Source organism: Cenococcum geophilum, assembly GCF_001692895.1.
Source record: "Cenococcum geophilum 1.58 unplaced genomic scaffold K441scaffold_90, whole genome shotgun sequence".
Classification (NCBI taxonomy): domain Eukaryota; kingdom Fungi; phylum Ascomycota; class Dothideomycetes; order Gloniales; family Gloniaceae; genus Cenococcum; species Cenococcum geophilum.
This window is the reverse complement of record NW_027137648.1, coordinates 318,893-340,102: the sequence shown is the minus strand read 5'-3', so window position 1 is coordinate 340,102 and position 21,210 is coordinate 318,893. Positions and strand designations below refer to the sequence as shown.

At 43.5% G+C, this 21,210-nt stretch overlaps 6 protein-coding genes across 6 annotated transcripts; 2 read left to right on the top strand and 4 right to left on the bottom strand.

Moving 5' to 3' along the window:
* Positions 1-282: 282 nt before the first annotated feature.
* K441DRAFT_682801 (ATP-dependent RNA helicase A) lies at positions 283-5,264 on the top strand (the record flags this gene model as incomplete). The annotated part of the gene is made up of 4 exons (XM_067651621.1): positions 283-1,009; positions 1,383-2,133; positions 2,191-3,204; positions 3,290-5,264. The coding sequence occupies 4 exons, from the start codon at positions 283-285 to the stop codon at positions 5,262-5,264; spliced, it is 4,467 nt and encodes a 1,488-aa protein (XP_067496701.1).
* A 1,129-nt stretch (positions 5,265-6,393) lies between these two features.
* On the bottom strand, positions 6,394-7,017 carry K441DRAFT_709510 (uncharacterized protein; the record flags this gene model as incomplete). Its single annotated transcript, XM_067653851.1, has 2 exons — positions 6,394-6,831; positions 6,886-7,017. 2 exons carry the CDS (start codon positions 7,015-7,017, stop codon positions 6,394-6,396), a joined length of 570 nt encoding a protein of 189 aa, XP_067496700.1.
* Positions 7,018-9,147: 2,130 nt separating this feature from the next.
* K441DRAFT_595033 (uncharacterized protein) lies at positions 9,148-9,783 on the bottom strand (the record flags this gene model as incomplete). The annotated part of the gene is made up of 2 exons (XM_067644978.1): positions 9,148-9,513; positions 9,568-9,783. The coding sequence occupies 2 exons, from the start codon at positions 9,781-9,783 to the stop codon at positions 9,148-9,150; spliced, it is 582 nt and encodes a 193-aa protein (XP_067496699.1).
* Positions 9,784-16,214: 6,431 nt separating this feature from the next.
* K441DRAFT_691299 (uncharacterized protein) lies at positions 16,215-17,208 on the bottom strand (the record flags this gene model as incomplete). Its single annotated transcript, XM_067652468.1, has 2 exons — positions 16,215-16,826; positions 17,152-17,208. The coding sequence occupies 2 exons, from the start codon at positions 17,206-17,208 to the stop codon at positions 16,215-16,217; spliced, it is 669 nt and encodes a 222-aa protein (XP_067496698.1).
* Positions 17,209-17,311: 103 nt separating this feature from the next.
* Positions 17,312-18,117, bottom strand: K441DRAFT_671130 (uncharacterized protein). The gene has a single exon (XM_067650383.1). The coding sequence runs from the start codon at positions 17,766-17,768 to the stop codon at positions 17,481-17,483; it is 288 nt and encodes a 95-aa protein (XP_067496697.1). The 5' UTR covers positions 17,769-18,117; the 3' UTR covers positions 17,312-17,480.
* Positions 18,118-18,953: 836 nt separating this feature from the next.
* Positions 18,954-20,231, top strand: K441DRAFT_701430 (aldolase). Its single transcript, XM_067653336.1, has 3 exons — positions 18,954-19,473; positions 19,532-19,624; positions 19,761-20,231. Exons 1-3 carry the CDS (start codon positions 19,007-19,009, stop codon positions 20,191-20,193), a joined length of 993 nt encoding a protein of 330 aa, XP_067496696.1. The 5' UTR covers positions 18,954-19,006; the 3' UTR covers positions 20,194-20,231.
* Positions 20,232-21,210: the final 979 nt, after the last annotated feature.

Below are 21,210 nucleotides of genomic sequence, written 5' to 3'. Positions count from 1 at the left end.
GCCAAGCTAGCCAGCCACCAAGTGCTTGGGACGAACGTCTGACTTCAACCCTGACTTCAACGACGACGCTTTCATACATTTTCAAAGCTGTGAACCTACTTACTAGGAACACCTTGGTTGCAGAATAAAATTATTTCCTGCCCTATGGATGTCTCCAACCCGTGCAAATATCTTCCATCAACTCAAATATTCCTGTTAGGGGCCGTCTCGCTAAGAGCTTTGTGGACGCTCTGCATCATTATTCCGTCTAAAACCTAGACGCTGAAAACCTCACTTTACGCCATGGTTGCGAAGAAGAAGAAGAAACCAGCCGCAAATCCGGCGCGAGGATTTGCTACAACTTCTATTGCAAGCAAGCCAAAGCCTGACAAAAACGTCGAACTTTCAGACACACCCGAGAGTGGGAGCACTATCTCTCCGCCGATTCCCGTGGCGCTAGAGAATCCTACTATAGCTTCCGAAATTGCAAAAGGGAATCATCAGCCAACACCTGAAGATCTCGAAGAGCAACTCGAGTCCGATGAACTCCAACTTCTGGTAGAAAAATATGCAGCGAAGATACGTCGGGAGTCATCTCGACAAGTGTCTAGAATACAAACAGACCAGAGAGTGCTTCGTCCACAAGCTCAGACTGTATCTACTCGAGGTTGGTTGCCTGACGAACTAATACATGAGATTATCGATTTTATCAAGGCTGAAACCAATGACATGAGCCAAAGATTGGGACAGCAGTCCTTACTAAAGTCGATTTCAGAGGACGATGCAACCGCGAAACTCTGGATCCTACACCAAGTACTTAATGACCTTGGTATCTCTCAAGATCTTGTGAAGCAAGCACTCATATGGCTTTCCGCAAATCATATTAATCCCGAATCTGGGGTCTATGTTTGGGGTCTCCAAGAGAGCCTAGAATGGCTTGCTCTACAAGGCGATGACGAACAGCTTTTGCCCTATGATAGGAAAACAATCAAACCTGGAGTCGCAGGCTCTACTGAGAGTTCTAGACCCGGTAAGTCTGAAATTTCGCACTTTCAAGACGAAACCCCCTACCGAGATGTGGAAATCACCATTAGCCAAAATTTCGACCAATTCGCTACATGAACTCAATAAAAGTCTTAAATGAATGCCCAGAGTCAGGGATTATATTAGAGTGGACGTCCCATATCGATCACCATTGGCAAGTCATTGTCGCTCTAGACACACCAAGGGTTGGTATCAAAGACATCGATGCCCTTCCTGGTCCCTTGCTGTAACCAGCTATGCCTCTTCGTATTTCTTTACCCTCTTAAATATTACCGGTCGTGCTTACAAAGGCCGTTGGCGTAATATGCTGTAACTCTATCTCCTTGTTGATTCTGACATACTAACCTAAAATTTTGTAGGGACACCTTCCATCATCCATACCTCCCAGGTCGAATCGCCTGACGTACTAGAAATCAAGAAACTAGAGTCGCATAGGTTAGAGGCGACAGCCGGAGGCACCTCTACGCCTACGGAATCTGATCACAGCGAGGTTACTGTGAGTGACTTGGAGAGTGATTTAGAGCCTGATGAGCTGGTATCGACCTATCTTTCTATTAAAGCCCGGCTATTTGACATCAGTCCTGAATCTATTGGCCTAACCGCACGTCGATCCCGTGAACCCCTCACCGATAAACTTCGTATCTCTCTTCCAGCCAAGTCGTCATCAGCGGTCCGTAAGCTACAGGCGCAACTTCGGAAAATTGAGGCTGATGCTCTCTTTGACAAGTACGACGCCGACCATCAATGGACTGCCAAACGAAACCAACTAGCTCAAGAAAGCGCTGCCAGAAGAAGACTGAGATTGGAAGACGGTGAGAGAGGCGTGGCGAATGGGAGAGCGACGTCCAATTCTGGGCACACTTCAATTGAAGAAGTGACTTCAAGCGCAGCACAGCAACCTAACGATCTTTTCTCCAAGGACAGTGAAGATGATTTCACTGATGGAGGATTGCTTGGGGAGATGTTTTCAGCCACGGGCGAGGGGAATCCGTTGAGCCCAGCCCAGGTCGGACAAACGACTGCAGATTTACCTGACATAAGACTGCGGGATTTTGGCAAGCAAAATGGTCTAAGCCCACGAAGGGTCCTAGAAGAGTCTATCCGTGCCAGGTAAGTCAAGATTTGCTCTTAATGATGGTATTCAACAAATTACTCAAGCATAACAAGACTGAGGTTAACGCGTTCCAACAGAGACCCAGAAGCAAAATTGTCGTACAAATTAGTGTCATCAACTACATACTCTTGCCGACATTCTCTCACCATATGTTGGACCAAAGATCAGGACATTGTTTACGATTTTGTAGTTCCAGGTGTACATGCCGAGTTGCATTCGCGGTCAATGACCTTCACTGCAACGACGGTCTCTACCCCATCAACGATTCAGAGTGAAGGATATATATCTACGGCTGCTCTTTTCTCGTTATTTTCTCCGTCTATAAAAGAAGAGAAGACGTACCTCAGGTTACCCTCAGTTTGGAGGGATCTGTATAAAGAATTTCTCGATATCAAAAAAGAGCAACTCAATGCTGCTGATCGAGCTACAGTTAGAGAGCTACGTTCTATTATTCAGGAGCAAATTGAACACGAGGAATCCCAAGGTGTGGTACTGACGAACCGGTTTCGAAAGCGGAACCAAGGAAGCGGGGCTGTTTCGGAAGCCGAAGATTCTAGTCGTGGTGATATTAGATCTACCGCAGGGTCAAATATACTGAAAGAGTTGTGGAAGCAAAAGACATCGACGCTGGCCTATCAGCACATGCTTGTATCTCGATCTAGTTTGCCCATTTTTGGATTTCGCGACGCAGCTCTTGCTACAATAGATCGGCACCAAGTCACTATTATTTGCGGAGAAACCGGCTGTGGTAAAAGCACTCAGCTTCCGGCTTTCCTGCTTGAAAATGAGCTTTCCAACGGGCGGCCTTGCAAAATATATTGTACAGAGCCGAGGAGAATATCCGCAATTTCGCTTGCTCAGCGTGTGAGTGAGGAACTAGGGGAATTCAAGAATGATCTCGGAACATCAAGGTCGCTCGTAGGGTATGCAATTCGGCTCGAATCCAACACTTCAGCTCAAACGCGGCTCATATATGCCACTGTTGGTATTGTACTGCGTATGTTGGAGTCTTCTCAAAGGTTGAGCGATATTACGCATCTAATCATTGATGAAATTCATGAGCGAAGGTAAATATTTTATCTTCATCACGAATAAAAGGCATATGTTAACCTACTCTAGCATCGACACCGATTTCCTCTTAATTGTACTTAGATCTCTGATGCTTCGCCGGCCCGAACTTAAAGTCGTTCTGATGAGCGCTACGGTGGATGCGCAGCGGTTTTCAAGATATCTTAACGATGCGCCAATCTTGAATGTGCCTGGTCGCACATTTCCTGTCCAAACCAAATATCTTGAGGACGCGGTAGAACTAACGCATTATACCAAGTCCGCCGATGAAGGATATAATGATTCAGACACAAGTGAGAACGATGATGTAGTTTCAGACAGGGTCAGATCCGGCATTCCTAAGAAATTACCTGGATACAGTAACGCGACGCGGAACACCCTCACAAGCTACGATGAATACCGGATTGATTATGATATTATTTTGCGATTGATTGAGCATGTATCTTACGATCCAAGCTACAATCAATACAGCAAGGCTTTCCTCGTTTTCCTTCCTGGTATAGCAGAGATTCGCCAACTTAACGATATGCTGCTGGTTCATCCATCATTTGCTCGGAGCTGGCTCGTCTATCCACTCCATTCAACAATTTCGAGCGAGGACCAACAGCAGGCGTTTCTCATACCTCCTCCCGGGGTAAAGAAGATTGTGCTTGCGACAAATATTGCGGAGACTGGAGTCACCATTCCTGATATTACATGCGTGGTTGATACTGGTAAGCATAAGGAAATGAGGTTTGATGAGCGGCGACAACTCTCACGTCTTACCCAGTCTTTCATCTCTCGCGCCAATGCCAAACAACGCCGAGGACGTGCTGGGAGGGTCCAAGAGGGTCTTTGCTTCCATCTCTTCACAAAATTTCGACACGACGAATTAATGGCCGAGCAACAAACTCCTGAAATGCTTCGACTTTCACTCCAGGACCTAGTCATGCGCACCAAGATCTGCGAGCTTGGTGATATCGCACAGACTCTGTCAGAAGCCCTTGATCCCCCTTCTTCAAAGAATATTCGCCGTGCTATTGACGCTCTTATTGAGGTTAATGCGCTCACCTCCGGCGAGGAACTGACTCCACTGGGGCGGCAATTAGCGAAACTTCCCCTAGATGCCCATCTTGGCAAGCTGGTTTTATTGTCAGGAATCTTCAGCTGCGTCGACGTCGCTATTACGATTGCAGCTATTCTCTCCTCAAAATCGCCATTTGTCACTCCTCTCGGAGCCAGACAGCGCGCAGATGCCGCCAGGCTTGCATTCAAAAGAGGCGACTCCGACCTCCTCACAGCCTACAACGCATACAAAACATGGAAAACCGTCTGCGTGACGCCAGGTATATCCGAAATGCAATTCTGCCACAAGAATTTTCTGAGTTCGCAGAATCTGAGTAATATTGAGGACCTTAAGTCACAACTTCTGACATCGCTAGATGACGCCGGTTTTGTGCATCTTCCTCCAGACTCGCGACGTGCGCTAAGCCAGCACCGCTCTCCACGCCATCGCACTTTCGTCAACGTGCCAGCTTCCTCAGACCAGAACTCTCCCAATGATGTCCTCGTCAGCTCAGTCATTGCCGCAGCCTTCTACCCGAGGATTCTAATTCGGGACGGTAAGGGCTGGCGCAACATCGCCAACAACCAGTCCGTCAGCCTCGCACCCACCGCGGTTAACAAAGGCACTACCATGGCGAAATTCCTCTCATACTATCACATAATGCAGTCCAGCAATAAATTCTATAACGCGCACTCAACATCAATCGCGTACGTGTTACCAATGATTCTGCTAGCGGGTAGCGATGCGGACTTCCGTCTCCATGCGGGCGTTATTTCCCTAAATAACAACGCACTCAAATTTGCGGTTAAGGACTGGAAGACAATGATTGCGCTAAAGGCGCTAAGAAATCGGGTTCGGGACATTGTTAATGCAGCGTGGAAGAATCCTGGGAAGCCCTTGGGGATAAGAGAGGAGAAATGGATGCGGCTGTTTGTGAGGGTGTTTGACCTTGAACAAGAGAAGAGCGAGAGGATTGAGAAAGCTAAGGTAAAGGGTAAGGGACCGGGGAGGTAAGAGTGTAGTCGTAAAGACGGTGTGTGCGTTAGATCATGAGAGTGTGCGCTTATTGAAGGTATCACTATGTGGTTGTTATTGGAATATCAGATTCCGGTACATTAAGGCGGGCCTCATCCAAAGGGTTTCTTGTGCATATACTAGTAGCGTTGCATAGAAAGAAATTTACCTAAGCATAAGAAAAATTCGTTGTCAGTCTATCCAGCGCATTAGTTGCATAATAATAAAAAATTCGACAGTTGAAGTGAGAACTCCTCGGATTTCTGCTTTCTACATAAATGCCTCGTGTGATATAAGGAAAGTATTGCGACCAGCTTGGTAAAGCGTAACCCTCTTCCGGAAGATGCACGATACTCATAAGCATTCCACGGCAAGATAAGGTTCTTGAGAAATGTAATAGATAGATTCAGGTGGCAAAAGAGCCACATAAATATATACGACGGTGTTTTGGAGCCTCTTGAGTGGCTGGTTCGGCTGCTTCCTAGAAACCATGACGTCCTAATAAATATGCAGACTGTGATTATAGTCATGGGCGCAAACATTATGACTGCTAACCCTGATATTCACCTCATCATCTTTACGTCTGCGAAGCAAACGGTGTAGCCCAGGCAAGAAGATGGAGATTACCATATGTTACACCAGCAACTATCAATTAGCTTTTGCACTCACAGACCGCAGACTTGCTAATGAGCAAGCCAAGCTGGCTTGTGGTACGCAGAGTGTGCAAAGCTCAGAATGAGGACAGTGCACGCTAACACAGACCCAATCATGGCTTACACATGAGCTTGTACCAGAAATTGGTTCTTGCGCGGGCCGCTGGCTTGTTGGCAAATCTGGGATCGTCAACGTGCAGTTGCAAGCACTCATCATGTCCGCGACTCCCTCCCTGGCTGCGACCACGGTTCTGCTTCGCTTACGCGTGTCTCAGCCCTACGCATTGGTAGCCAAGACCAACCAAGGATCAATGAGAGCCGATGCTTTTAAATTCCGGGAAGAAAAGAGGGCCGGAGCCATGAACCTAAAAGATTGTATTTAGGCTGCTTTAGAGGTTCCGGGTAACACGAAATCATTGTAGAGAGCAAACAATTCCCAATACTGTAATAAATAAACTAGAAACTAGCTCGTAAATCTACCGCATCCCTCTCCAACTCTCAATTGTCTTGCTCATCAAACCACGCCTTACAACATCGTATCCCTTCCTAACAGCCTCACTCCTCTCTCCACTCTTTTCAGTCATAAAAACTAGTCCCACACGTCCAGGCTTGTCGTTATCATACTTCTCGGCAAAGAAATCCAACAGCTTGATCGTCGGGTTCTTCTTGGGATCCTGCTCACCCTCACGAAGCCTCCTGACCCACTCGTGCTGGGGCACGGCCTCGAAGTCCAAACCAGCAGCACGCAGGGCGGGTAGCAGCTCGTGTGTCCAGTGAAACAGGCACGTGTTCTGCACATGGTAGACAGTAGAAATGTCAGACTGCGGGTCTGCACTGGGTGACGAGCCGGAGCGAAGCCCAGAGAGCTCGAGCACGGCGCGGGCAACCTCGCCTACAGGCATCCAGGAGGGTGTCTAGGGCAGTCAACTACTTTGCACGAGTTTTGAGATTTGAGTGGGAGGGCTCACCTCTTCTAACGCCGGTAATGCGCCAATAGTTGTGGCGCTCCGGATCATTAATGGGATGGCTTCGGTTGTATTCCACAAACCGTGCTGGGTGTCTCCGACAGTTTGGCCGAGGCGTAACACCCTCGCAATCATACCTGTCTTTATCCATGCAGCCTGGATGATATTCTCCGTGGCTAATTTTGAACGCGCATAGCCTATGCTTTGTGCTTGAGACTGCTCCGAGGTGTAGGTCTCCAGGGTAGCTGCTGGCAATGGCGTACCCGCTACCGCTGATATAGAGGAGCAGAAGAAGAGCCTTGCAGGATCAGCAGTCCTGACACTTAAGTACAGGTTCAGGAGGTCAAAAGTTCCTTTGATATGATGGGACTCGAAGCTGCGAATGCCTAGGCGTTGTGGATGACAGTAGTCAATCTATTGTTGAGCTCTTTCAATATAGCTTCATCTAAGCCTAGGTTCTCCTTGCTTAGACCTGCAGGGAGGCAAATGATCTTCTCCAGTTGTCCGTAGGCGAAAGATCCGAGCCTCTTTGCAGAGATAGTGGAGAGAACTCGCTGTTTGGCTGCAGTTGAGGAGTTGGCGCAGGCAAGGCAGTAGACTAACTTGACTTTGATTGATTGGCTAGTTGAGCCAAGATATGTGCGCCGAGTGAACCGATAGCACCGGTCAGAATCTGGATCCGTGTGAGCTCCAGTAGTAGAGAAAGAGGGAAATGCATCCACTACTTACAATTGTTTCATTGCTGAACGGAGCAGTCAAGAAGGAGAACTCTGTCGAATTAATGTAGGCTGTTGAGCCTCAATATATAGTCAAGTTAAATGGCCTACATAGGAAACAGGACGACGATCGCAATTAGCGCGTCGTTCGACATTCATCAACCTGGTGGGACCCTAGTTGAATGAGCTCTGCCATTACGCCCATTTTATCTTGCTCTTCTATTTCTCCTTCAGTTTGCTGTGATGAAATATGTTTAGCCAGTATCTAAAATGTTTGGATACTCAAAAATGACATTTGACACTAAGTCAATCTCCCGCATAATCCGTGCCCTAGCAGTGATTGCTTGAAGACTGTCAGAGCCGGCCTCGAAAAAGTCTGTTGTTGCTCCAAGATTGCGATATCTCATCTTATCCCTGAAGACATTTAAAAGGTAAGACTCCAGTTCATTCAGGCTTAGTATCAGACAGTTCGTGTCCATTCCCTCCTCAGGCCTCCCAAACCTGACGTAAATGCTATCAGTTACGTCTGCAAACCTTTTATAGAATGCTACTCTAATCACTGTGCCCTTATCTATTCGTGGACATTCGGTGTTCAAATCGAGGATTTCCACCATCTCCCTTGAAACCCGACAGAATGCTTCCGTACGAGCATTTGCTGGCTCAACAATGGGCATGAGCGTTTCTAGTATTTCGTTCTTTTTGATGCCTGCCGCTTTCTCGCTCGGCACATTAACCAATCCTGGGACCGCTCGCCCAACACCGAACGTTACAGCTTCTTAGGGGATGTTCGGTTGCAATATGGAGGCCTCAGATTCAGTTCATAATCTGTTGATTCGTAGTGATTTTGTCTGCACAGCCTCAAAATTTTAATGTTCCTCTCACCGCTCGCAAAACGCCAGAATAGTACGCCAAAATATTGGCAACTTTATCGTATACAGCTTCTGAAATGGAGCTCTTGGCGTCATTTCGATTTGGAGCTTGAAACTCCACATTCAGATTCCTTTTCAATCTAAAGCCTCCGTATTGCACACATGCGTGCAACCCGTAGAGCCACAGACGTGTGTCAAATCGGGAAGGAACGCGTTCTTTCTGCCGGACTTTCAGTTCATATTCAATCTGACGGTTTTGAACCGAACATTCCCTTAGACTAATTCGTGCTCACGAATCTGGTGCTCATAGAGGATTGGGAGGACTTTTTCCGCTTACAAGGGTGATACGATCTCTAAGCGTCTAAGATACTTCATGTGTCTGGAATGGTGGAGTGTGGGCAAAGCGTCATTCGTATGGAATGAATTTGGAGGGTCAGAGGAATTTGAGATCACTTTCGAGGGAAGGCCGTCAACACAACACATTCACAAGTGCCTGGACCTCGTGGGACCATTCGAAGATAAGATTTGGCGTAGGCAAGTGGCTGCATATAATTTCAAGCTTTGTCTTCCAGTGAACGGAAAGATGTCACAAGTTGTCCCATCTCGGTCCTATTTGCATAAAGTCAGCTCTTTCTAGCCTATTGAGGTTTTAGATGATACATACGCTCCATAATGCCCTGCTAAATATACTCCAGCCTGACGAATGGATAATAAATGCAATACGATTGGAGGTATTCGGATATGAAGTGCTTGGATAGCGAGTCCAGATGGCTTCTAGGTATCTTCTCTGTCCCTTTCCAATACGGGAAAACTGAAAGCAGATATTGGTCCTGAATGAGCTCCGCTGCCCCAGCATTACTCGAGCCGGCGACTAACTTCCTGCATTTAGCCTTCTGGAGCAAATTGATGTATGCCTCCGTTGACAGGCGGTTGGGTAAAAATAGAATGGCAAATCCCATCCGCGATAGAGCGAATATTGAGACAACATAGCCTAGACCTGATGGTGCAAGTATAGCTACAACTTCGGCCTCGGTGGCGGAGGAATGCTATTAGAGACTATAAGTTTGTTCAATGGCATTTATCCAACTTCACCAACTTACTTCTGGAATCAAGCTTAAGCTCGCGAACTTTCGTGCTGCCTTATCAGCAAACCTATCCAAGTCCTTGGCGGTGTAGCTGATGTAGTCGCTCTTCCCACGAAGCGTAGCAGGATATGCAAATAAACTTGCATTTAGGCCCGTTTTTACGCGACTGATAAGGAGTTCATCGATTGTGTTGATAGAACTGTACTTTATCTCATTGACAGCTGCAGACATTGTCTTTGGGCTGGCTAAGCGTAAAGGGTGATGCTGGCGGTAAGCGCTGCCATGGTTGCGTAGAATCGGAGGTTTTTGGTTGTCTTGGTAAGAATTTAATCCTATACAGAAAGCATTGTGAAAGATTTTGGTGGAGAAGGCTTCTCCAAATACTATTCGTGAAAAGTTCATGAATACTTTGAGCTCACTGCACTTGTTAATTGAGCCCGGGAGTGGCGGCGGCACGGTGGGGGCGTTAGGAGAATAAAACTTGATAGAAGAAAAGCGGCTAGTGCAAGCCGTTTGTTTGGGCCAGGCCCCATGAACTCTGCTAGGTTGATATCGAGCTCGAGGAAATCCGAAGGTCTTTCCGAACTTGGGTATGGTAGTAGCAGAAAACGTTGGCGGAAAAAATGTGGGTTTGGAAAAGCCGTAGGCTTTGTTATTATATGATGTAGTTAGAGGTAACTAAATAGACTGAGCAGGTGCAAAATTACGTTCAGGTATAACAGAAAGGCATGGACGAATATCAAAATAGTCATATTAAAATTGTGAATTATATAAGGGACAGGCTAACACAACACCGAGAGGTAAAGTAGGAGGTGTAGATTCTTAATGAGATAAGTGTCAAATTAGAGTTGGTGTTCAGCCCAAGGAAACTTCTTTTTAGAATTGGCTAAGTTAGTATTAAAATCCCAGCGTGATATGTATGGAGGCATTGGAACGTTGACCGGAGTAGATTAAAATTAAATACGTATCCCGTTCCTAGAGATTCTGTCACGCGGGGACGTAGGTGTAATGATGATGATGAAGTTTATTCCGCCCGGAGGCACTAAGCCTAAAGGGCACTAGTACTATATTACATAATTACGCTTCCTTTAGTCTCGCCATATTCTCGTATAAGCCCATATATATGCCTTATTTAGTATTCCCTAGTATTACTTATACCTTATTCTACGAGATCTTATGGGTGGTTAATAGCAGGTAGTCTTAGGGGGGGGGTGTTCCTTTAAGTGTTTAGTGTCCTATCTTCGGCAATTAAAGCGAGATCTACTGGTGGCACAAGGGTACGTAGTGTGGGTTAGTTAAAGCGTAAAGGGGGAAAGGGGGGGGAGTTTCTAACTATAGTGGACGGGTTATTAATCTAATTCTACCTTAAGTCGTCTAGTAGCTATTATATATTTTACTATCACTCGGACCGCGTTTATATTTGGTGTCCACTGTCTAGGGTTAGTTAGCGCCTTCCCCCTAAAATAGAAGGATAAGCTGCCTCTTCTTATATCTGTTTGCTGTAGCATTTGCTCTTAATATACTATCCATTTTATACACCTAAAGAGAAAGTATTTAACTATTTCTCTTACCTAACCATAATTACATTAATTTAATTCTACTACCCTAATGCGGTGTAGATATCTATTAAGTTATATTATTCCTATCCGTAACTAGGCTAATATATTTACCTTTCCTTACTTAAGGGAGTTATATAGCCTATGGGTATATTTACCTAGTAGCGCTATATCTATTTTTCTTAAGTACCTTCCTACTCCTTCCGGCAGTGTTTTCCTACCCTACTATTTTATTCTTACGGTGTTTATTATTATAGCCTTAGCCTAATATTATTATCCTTGCGGTAAGCGTCCTTATATAGTAGCTTATTATACTACTATTTTTACCTTCTTACCTAGTTTAAACTCCCCTTATAGGACCTATATAATAAGAAAGCGGTTACTTCTTTACCTTAGTATACGGGCTATGTTATAGATCTATACAATACTTATTTAGCTAAACTATTGCTTAGGTTAGCTAAGCGCTAGTAGTACTGCCTAATTACTAGTAAATATAGTAATCTATCTCCCCTATAGATCTAATAGTAAGCATCTTATCGCTATTAATATTGCTACTAGTTTAGCCATATATAGGTTCTATTCTACTCTTAGTTCTAATATAATTAAGTATATAACCGCTTCCCTATTACTAAAGGTATTACAAATAATACCTCCTATCCCTATTATGCCTCTCCTTTTAAATAAGCTTATTGCGATCTATATCCCTTAGGTAGAGTTAGCTGTTTTAGTTACCTTATCTTTATTTAGGTTAATACTTATAGGTAGTTAGTCCTCCTATAGTAGTACTATATAGGGTTATATAACCTCCATCTTGTCTATTAGTATATATCGGTATATATAGGCTATCTTCTATAGTAGGGATGTAAACCTTTAGAGCACCTTAATGCGGAGCCTTAATAGTGGGTTTATCTTATATAGTATATAGAGGTTAACCTATAGCTTTATAGCCCTCTCTAAGTGCCGCTTACGTACTAACCGTATACTTACTTCGGCCTCCCTAATAACTATAGCTACTATATAAAAAGTTCCTATAATTGCCTACGCTCTAATTTTTTATACCCTATTTATTACGGCTAACGCGGAACCCCTATAGGCGTATATCTAGATATTTAAGGCGTAGTCCACTACCGGCGCTACTATTGCCCTAAATAGTTGTCTTATAGTTAAAGGGGATACCATCTAGAGTCTCTTTAGTGCCATTACTACGATAAGGCCCTTAGTGGCTGCTTTTATAATATATTACTTATACTAAAGCTCCGCATCTATAACTACCCCTAAAATCTTAGCTATATACCCTAATATAACTATTTTTCCCTTAATTATAAACAGGGTAGTATTAGTCCGCTCTACGTTTCTTATAAAGTGCACTAATATAGTCTTTTTACCTTTAAATGTTACGCCGCTTCATTTCTCCTAGTTTATTACTCTATTAATAATAGCCTAAATACCTTCGCAGTTTACTGCTGTTAATAGTCCTATAATCTATATATTATAGTTATCCATAAACGCCATTAAGCCTCTATTTATATTAAGCCGGTACTAAACTAGGTTAGCGTTAAAAAAGAGAAACAGTATTAGTAAGAGCGGCAATCCTTATAATAGTCCTGCTTATAGTAACTATTGCTAGTTAGAGGTATAGCTATTAACCAAGATAGTTGCTATCCAATTAGAGTAGAATATATTAATCTACTATACTAGTACTAGCGGTATACCTCTTGCTATAAGCCTCTATAATAGCCTCTCTTTATATACTCTATTATATATACCCTTTATATTAAAGCTAACAAGGCTAAGCACCTTCTTAGACCTCTACGCGTTATAGATATATTCTTATAGTAGCAGCAGCGCCTATTTAGTAGAGCGCTTCTTCCTTACCCTAAAGTAATTTATAGGTAGTAGACCAAAGATCTCTACCGCGTATAATATTCTCTTAGTGACTATAGACTCTAGTACCTTACCTAGTATAGATAGCAAAGAGATAGGCCTCTATACCCTTACCTTTATATAGTCTCCTTTATTTAGCTTCTTAAGCGGTATAATCTTAGTATTTCTCCATTAGTTAGGAAGGTCGCCTTTATTTAGTAAGGTTTAAAAAAGGAGCAGGACCCTATCTTTTATTACCGGCTATATCTACCTTTATACTATTGCTAGTAGTCTATTATCCCCTAGCGCTTTCTATAGCTTTACCACAAACATCTTCCGTTCCACCTCTTCTATTATAAGACGTGGCATTAGTGTTAGCGTTTATTAAGGCCGTAGGCCCTTATTCTCTATTCCTATTAGCAGTAGGGAAAAGAATATAGTTAACAGCTCTACTACTTACTCATCTTTACCTTCTATAGTAGATCCATCCGCCCTTACTAACGGTGGTATCTTATTAAACGCTAAGTTGCCGCTTAGGTTAAGGTATTTTGCTACTTACTAAATGTTTGCGTTATTAGCTAGGAAGTTATTTCAATATATCCTTTTCTATTTCCGTATTACATCGTGGTATTCCTTTAAGGCCTTCTTTACTTATTACTCTAGTTCTAGTAATATCTGGCCCACTTAGCGTTAGTTCTTTACCCGGTTCCTCTAGTAAATATATACCTAGCGGAGCTTTATAAGGTCTATTATCCACTACCTTTTTATATATAGTAATGGTCTAGCTTTTGGAGTTAATGCATAAACTACCTCTAGCACTATATCCATAAGCTAGTCTATTTACTACTACACTTTACCGCCCACTAGGATAATATAAAGGGCGGTAGCGACCCTATTCCTAATTTTATTCTATAGTATATTCTTAAAGAGTATTCTCTATTCTATAGCGCGTTTAGAGACCATAATATTAAATACCGTCTTAATTACCCTATAATTAGATCCGTGTTCTGTCCTATATACTATATACTTTACTATTATAGATGCTAGTTTGTCTAATACTAGGATTAGGTTAATCGTTATTTCGCAGTTACTATTTTGCTATATTTTTATACCCCTAGGCAGCAGGCTATATAGGGAGTAATCTACTATAAGATTAATAATCGGGTCAGCTTCTCCCTGTCTTACCTATAATATATTATTTCCTCCCTATAGCTAATTATGCCAATTAAAGTCTCCTATAAGTATTATATCGGTTTATATACCTATCTTATTCTATATTTCCTAGATTAGTTAGTATAGTTTACTAGTTATATCCTATAGTGCCTCTATATTCTTTCCCTTAACGTATACTAATACTACCAGTACTAATCGGTTAGGAAGGCGCAGTACCGCCGCAATAAGGTCTACTAATTATACTAGCACCTATACAGCCTTAATATCTTTTCAAACCCATAGTATACTCTATACTGCCTACCTCTCTTTATATTAGACTATAGGTATTACCTTAGTCTAATTTAAATGTCCTATAGGGACTATTACGACTATATTGTCCGTTTTCCATGCATATAGCTCTAATATCGCTAACACTCTAAAGTCTTTTAGTTATTCATCGTTTATTAGGCTCTACTATACTATACTCTGCTTTTAGATATTTAGTTAAAGTATCTAAAGTGTCTTATATATAGCGGGTAGGATAAAGCACTTAACAGTTTTTACTAAACGATTTATATAGTCCTCTATATGGTATACACTTTAGGATCTATCCTTAGCAGTTATTATAATAATATCCTTCTTAAGCGCATCTAGTATATACTTACGGTCTTATATATGCGAATGCTTTATATCCTAGTATCTAATACCAGTAGCATTATATTAGACCGCTTTTAGATTTATAGGTTCTAATATAGGCTAATTCCCCTACAATATAAAAGTATTAGTCCTATAGCAACCGTGCTGCTTTACTACTTTTAGTAATATATACAACCATTAATCTATATACCTTTCCTATATCTTTTTTACTAAGCCATCCTATCTAGGCTATATATACATTATTCTCTTTTTCTAGCACCTCCACTACTTTATCTTAAATCTTTCCTTCCTAGTTAAGAACTGCTGTTTAATTAGCGTTATTAATTTTTACTAGGTAGAGCTAGTCTTGCAGCACCTAAACACTAGGTACTAAGGTCTTTTAGGCCACTTCTTTTATATATTAGAGCTCGGCTTTATTCTTATAAGTTATCCTAATACATACAGGGTTCCTAGGGTCTTTAATTACTGCTACACAGCGCTAGCTTTTATGGCCTTCCGTTAAGCATATACCACTTTTAATTACTTACCTAATTACCCCCGGTTATGCTTTATTCTTATTTTCTTCTTTAACTCTAGATATATTAATTATATAGTATAGCGTATTAGTGATAGTTAATGGCATAGTATTCCTTAAAGGGAAGGATGTTAGGTTGCTTGGTTAACTATTTAGCGGCATACAGGCAACCTCCGCGTACAATAGATCTGCGCTCAGTGGTACTTAAATATTAGACAATTAGGTCTAGATCACCTCCATCTTTTCTATAACCTTTACTCTAAGCATATTAATCTACTCTATAAATATTTCGGTAAGAGCTTTAATTTAGTTCGCTTATATCTCTTTCTACTCCTCTATTGCCCCTAATAGTAATATAACTAGGTTAGTTAGCACCTTAATATGCTTATTTAATATTACATTTGTCTTCTTAGTTGTTAATTAATTTACTATAGTAGCTGTTATTACTAATTGCTCTATTCTCTTTTCAGCCATTATAAGGTTTCTTATTAACAGTATTTAATCCTTAGAGCGTAAGTTTTTCCCCATACGCTTTGATCGTGGTACACCAGAGGCCACTACTACCACGTAAACCGTATCTTCTGTATCGCTTTCGTAGCTGTCGACTTCAAGGGCCTTGGTTGTCTTGGCGCGTCCCTGACGCAGTTGACGCGTCGAGCCTCCTTCCACCTCTGCCGTCTCCATCTTCCCGTTCTTAACTTGGCTAACGTGACAGTGTCCGTATAGGGTAGGCGTAAGAATAGTATAATAATATAGAAAAGAATAGGTCCTCCTATAGTGTCCTGTCGGTGGAGTAGTCACGAGGGATGAGAATATATACAACAAGCGAAGCTATCATGTGATCTCAGGAAGCTCCTGTGGATGTCCACGTACCCCATCAGATCATTGCACATATTGAAAGGGGTATAATACTCCAGCCCCTAATATACCCCACCCTCATGCGGCTCACCCAACCTTGGCTGTCCCGTGCGATTCCTTGCATCTACATAAGCAATCCACCCTTTCTCGGTCCACTCTTTCAAACTCAATCCTTCCTGGTCTGGCTCGAGTGTGACCGCATTGATTGATAGGTATACGCTGGGCCGCACCTCCTCCTTGCCCGCTTCCGATATAATCTTCCACTCGCCTGCCTTCGGTTTAAATACCTTTGTCTTGTTTTCCTGGCCCTGCGTATCCATCTCCACCCCCCGTAGCCATTTATCTAGATCAATCTCGACTGTCTCGACTGACCCACCGAAGGCGAAGCATCGCACGCCGCAATTCTTGCAGAAATACCAGTCCGTCTTTTTCGCGAAGCAGCGATAATCACCCAGCTCCGTTACTGGGTCTGTAGGAGAGAGCAGGACGAAGTCCGAGGCGGGGTTGATGGGACGGAGGTGGAGTATCCCCATCTTGACGCATGTAGAGCAATTGCACTTGTACATGCGTATAGAAGAAGTTCTGGGATCAAGGTTGGGCGGGAAGGTTAGCTGAACAATGTACTTGATAAAGCCGCAATGGCAGGAGCCGTGATACGGGCGACGGACGGGTATCTGTGGACATGGTGGAGAGCTAATTGAGGTTGGAATGACAAGCCTGGGTCTATAGTCCGCTGGAAAATGTTAAGAGAGATTGATTTCATGATCTGATCCTAGGGAAACGGTCAGAATATAAATGCCAGCATACGGGCTTTGTCCCCCCAGTACGAATGGCGCTTATCCAAAATCAGCCTTAGTGAGGCGGGCCCACACGGGCAGTGTGTATAAATACAGCTTCGAAATAACCTCAGCCTTTCGTCAATGATTCTCTTTTAGGAGACATTCTGCGCGTTCATGGTGGAGTGCAGGCATCCAGGGAGCCGAAACCCGCAAGCTTTACCTGAAAGAGATTTAGCCTTGAAGCCCCTCCCCCGCTAGTGCGGTTGGGATTCTTCATACAGGGGGTCTCGGGGTGTTGCTCTCTAAACATGACACGTACATGGATTTTATTCTTTAACGGCTACGAAGAATGCCCAAGCCATGGGATATGATTGGCTGTCTTCTGTTAAAACGTTTCTAGGACCAAAGCGTTCCCCCTAGAAATTCAATGAGACAAATCTCGGGCTGGCTTCGGAACTTGGTCAATCACCAATAATAAAGGAACCCTAGAGTTGAGCTACGTATCATTTTGAATATGTCTTATGATATACCAGATATGGATAAGATCCCTCAATATCTCAATTGATCAATCACGTCGTCGCTATTGAGAAACGCACATCTCTGCGCCGATTTCTGCCTTACAACTGCTTTCTTCGCCTCTGAACACTCCAATGCAGACATGCCTTCTTCAGGACCGCCCACCACATAAATCCGTGCATCAAACTCCGCATCACCCTGTGCATACGCCGGCGTCCACCCCTCCAGTGTCTTATGGTCCTCTAGTGAAGGAGCCCCTACGCTCGCAAATGACGACCACGACCGCGATATCTGGCGTAAGAGCTCAAAATCCGCGGGCATCGGCTGATATGTTGGGCCAGTATCATACACGGAGAGGTTACCGAACGTATATGGTAGCTCGGATGAGTGGATGATGCTAGGCCTGGTAACTCAATAGAGGCAGGGTATGGGCCGAAGATTGTCTGGTTGTGGGGGTAGAAATAGACGTTCTCGGCTTTCTTTGACGTGGCATACCCGAAATAGAAGGAAGGACAAGAAAAGTTGATATCGCGGGTTATTTGGGCACTGCGATAAAATTCTGCGCTGAGATTGGCAGAAGGGTTGCCCGCAAAGTCTGAGGTGGGATAAAGTGAAAGTAGCTTAGAAACACTTGTTGAATTTAGGCTTGGGAAGTATAAGTTAATGAAAGCTACAGTTTCCTCTGATGTTTTGATAGTTGAAGGCGTAAAGAGAGTGGCATCGTCCTCGGTCCATCCTGCTATCATAAATTAGACCCTCCGTGAATCGTTTGTGTGGGCATACTGCTCCTTATCCAAACGAATCTTCCGCGAGTGTCTAAGAGCTTATGGTTCTAGCTTTGGTGTACCCAAGCCCAAAATACATCCAAAACTTACCTTTTCTCTGCTGTATTTCGTCCCTTATTTAACATCTAATTATTATAAAAAAACCGTGAGGTGGAAGCTCTTTAGTATCGCTATCTTTTATATCTAATAACTATATCATAGCTATATTGTATAAAAAGTTAGATATAGGTAGTCGGCCGCGTTGTCCTATCACCCGTCAATTGTCGTGCTGCGTTATCGATAAGAATTTGGCCAATCAGGAGGCATGGATTGAGTACAGTTCTTTGGTGTTATATGCACGGTCCACACCCTTATCGATAGCGTAGTACCTGACGGGTGGTGGGGGTAGAAGTTGATTGATAGTGTCTCAGATAGCGCGTCTCTTGCGCCTCTATATGCTGGAAAGAGATGCGTGGAATGCCATCCGCTGGTGACAGACGCTATTACAATTCATCATATTCGCACCCATAGCTTGATGTGGGAATCTGACTTTTCCGGGTTGAATCTGCAGGCCGTTCTGCGAGGCATCCCGACGTCGGGCGTAGGGTTAAAGATCAGCGAGAAGCTCAAGAACCCTACTCCATCCTTACGTAAGTCGGGGAAGATGTACCGAGGGGTACGAGGGGCAATTCACAAATATGAGGTTGGCCCGCGATATATATCGCATTTCAGCTGGATGCTGTGCTGTTTTGCGGATCGAAGCACTGAAGGTAAACCAAGACCGCTTTCTGTAAAATGACCAAATCCACACGTGACTCCGTAACTTCTCCGCCCACTGGCGTCTTCGTCCCTGTCCCAACATTCTTCCATCCGGCATCATCCAGCAATGCTCTCCAAGCCGAAGTCGACGTCAAAACGCAAATTAAGCACAGTATACATTTAGCGAAGAATGGAATTCGCGGTCTCGTCCTCCTCGGCTCCACCGGCGAAGCTATCCATCTCTCCCGATCAGAGCGATTTGAGTTAGTTTCCGGTGTCCGTAAAGGTCTGGATGATGCCGGATTCCCAGGTTACCCAGTTATGGCCGGTGTTCTAGTCAATTCGGTGGATGAGGTGCTGAAGTGGTTAGAAGATTTTGCGCGAGCTGGAGCACAATGGGGATTGGTGTTAGCACCTGGATACTTCGGGCTTGCAGCAAACCAAGAGAATCTCAAGGAGTGGTACACAGTTGTGGCCGACAACAGCCCAATACCCATTTTGATGTAAGAGCTTAGCCAGTCCATTTCTCTGGCTCTCTATCATAGCTGACAAGTAATCAAGATACAACTATCCTGGTGTAACTAACCAAATCATGGTTACTCCAGAGACTTACACCCATCTTGCCCAACACCCTAACATTGTGGGTTGCAAAATGTAGGAGAGCCACCTTTCAGCCAGGAAAAAATCTGCCGATAGCGTCCTCTAGGACCTTTGTGGATTATGGCTGCTTCGATAATCCAATTGGTCAAAAAACTTAGTAGGAGGAAGAAGGCTAACAGTATTATTATAGGTCGCACGGCAACGTATCCCATCACGTCCAAGTCTCCTTAGATCCTGAAATCGACCACGAGAAATTTCGCGTTTACAGCGGTTTCGGCCAGCAGCTTGGCCCAATTGTACACTTCGGTGCGGCAGGTGTGATTGATGGCCTTGCTGCAATGTATCCGAAGACCGTGACACGGTTGATGGCCCTAGTAGAAAGGGGACCAACCGGACCCAAGGCATTGAGGGAGATCCAGACAATGCAGTATGCGGTGAGTCGTGCTGAGGAGTTTATTGTAAGGTGGGGTATAGTGGGAATCAAAGAGGGCGTATATCGGGTGCTAGGGATGGGGACATTGGAAGGTGGCAGATTACCATTGAAAGGAAAGCTTCCGGAAGGCGAGTGGGAGAAATGGCATGTCGCAATATCACGTATGGAGGAGCTAGAGAAGTCCCTTTAGAATCAATTCAATCCAAAAACCATTTGATAGAGTATCTCATGAAAATTTGCGTGAATGCTTGTGTGATTTTACCTCTCCATATATCCATTACCTCGAATTTTAAAGGCGGGGTCTTTCATTACCAACGCTCGGGATTCAAACTTGAAATATCAAAGGCGGTATAATACCGCAACTGGACAGCCTAGATTAGGTACTATCTCAAGACCCAGAATTCGCCAGAATCCTCGGGCCATAAAATGTATGACGTAAGCGATTAGGTCAGCTCGTGCACGGTATCAGCTCGTGCACGGTTTTCCTCACCAAAATATACCAAAATATACCCAAATACACCATTTTCTATCACCTATAACTTAATAACCTTTTAATAAAATTTCATAAAAATTTAAATATGGTCTGTCAAATACAGTCAGTTGCGAAATATCGTCAACAGTACGCATAGACGCAACGCCGCGTATCGCGCCCCACCAAATTTTGTACGAGACGCGATATTTCGAATTTTAACTACTATACAATGGGTCGCCGCCTTCTAGATGAAGTTGTAAGTCAAATTAAGCTTCGGCTTAACCTTAATAAGAAGATTCTATATATAGTAAGGGCTTTAAAGGTGTTAAGAGACGTAATATATAAGATTTAATTAAACTTTAATCTTTAGGGTTAACCGTATGCACTACTTAGTGTTAAGCTTAGTAGACTAAGTACTCTACTAAAGTACCAGAAGTTGGTATATAATCTTTAGTATGGTGTTAAGTGTCTGCTAATATTATTATATAGAGGCTGCTTGAGTTCCTTAAGGGCAAACCTACGGCATATTTAGATGAGATGCGAGACTTTCTTTTTAACGAATTTGATATCTAGACCTTAATATACACAATCCACCGCGCCCTTTGAGCCGCTTGCTGGTTAAAAAAGGTAGTCTCTAAGCGTACTGCTGAGCGTAGTGTACTACTTTATTATGCCTGGTAGGGTTAATAGAAGTAGTAGCTTGCCGATTAACTTATCTTCCTTAATAAGTTTACT

Excerpts from the sequence above, each read along its gene's own strand:
- K441DRAFT_671130 (XM_067650383.1), bottom strand. The coding sequence starts at position 17,768 with ATGCCCGCGGATTTTGAGCTCTTACGCCAGATATCGCGGTCGTGGTCG.
- K441DRAFT_701430 (XM_067653336.1), top strand. The coding sequence starts at position 19,007 with ATGACCAAATCCACACGTGACTCCGTAACTTCTCCGCCCACTGGCGTC. Across the intron at positions 19,474-19,531 it reads AGCCCAATACCCATTTTGAT|ATACAACTATCCTGGTGTAA; the intron begins GTAAGAGCTTAG and ends CAAGTAATCAAG. Across the intron at positions 19,625-19,760 it reads AACATTGTGGGTTGCAAAAT|GTCGCACGGCAACGTATCCC; the intron begins GTAGGAGAGCCA and ends GTATTATTATAG.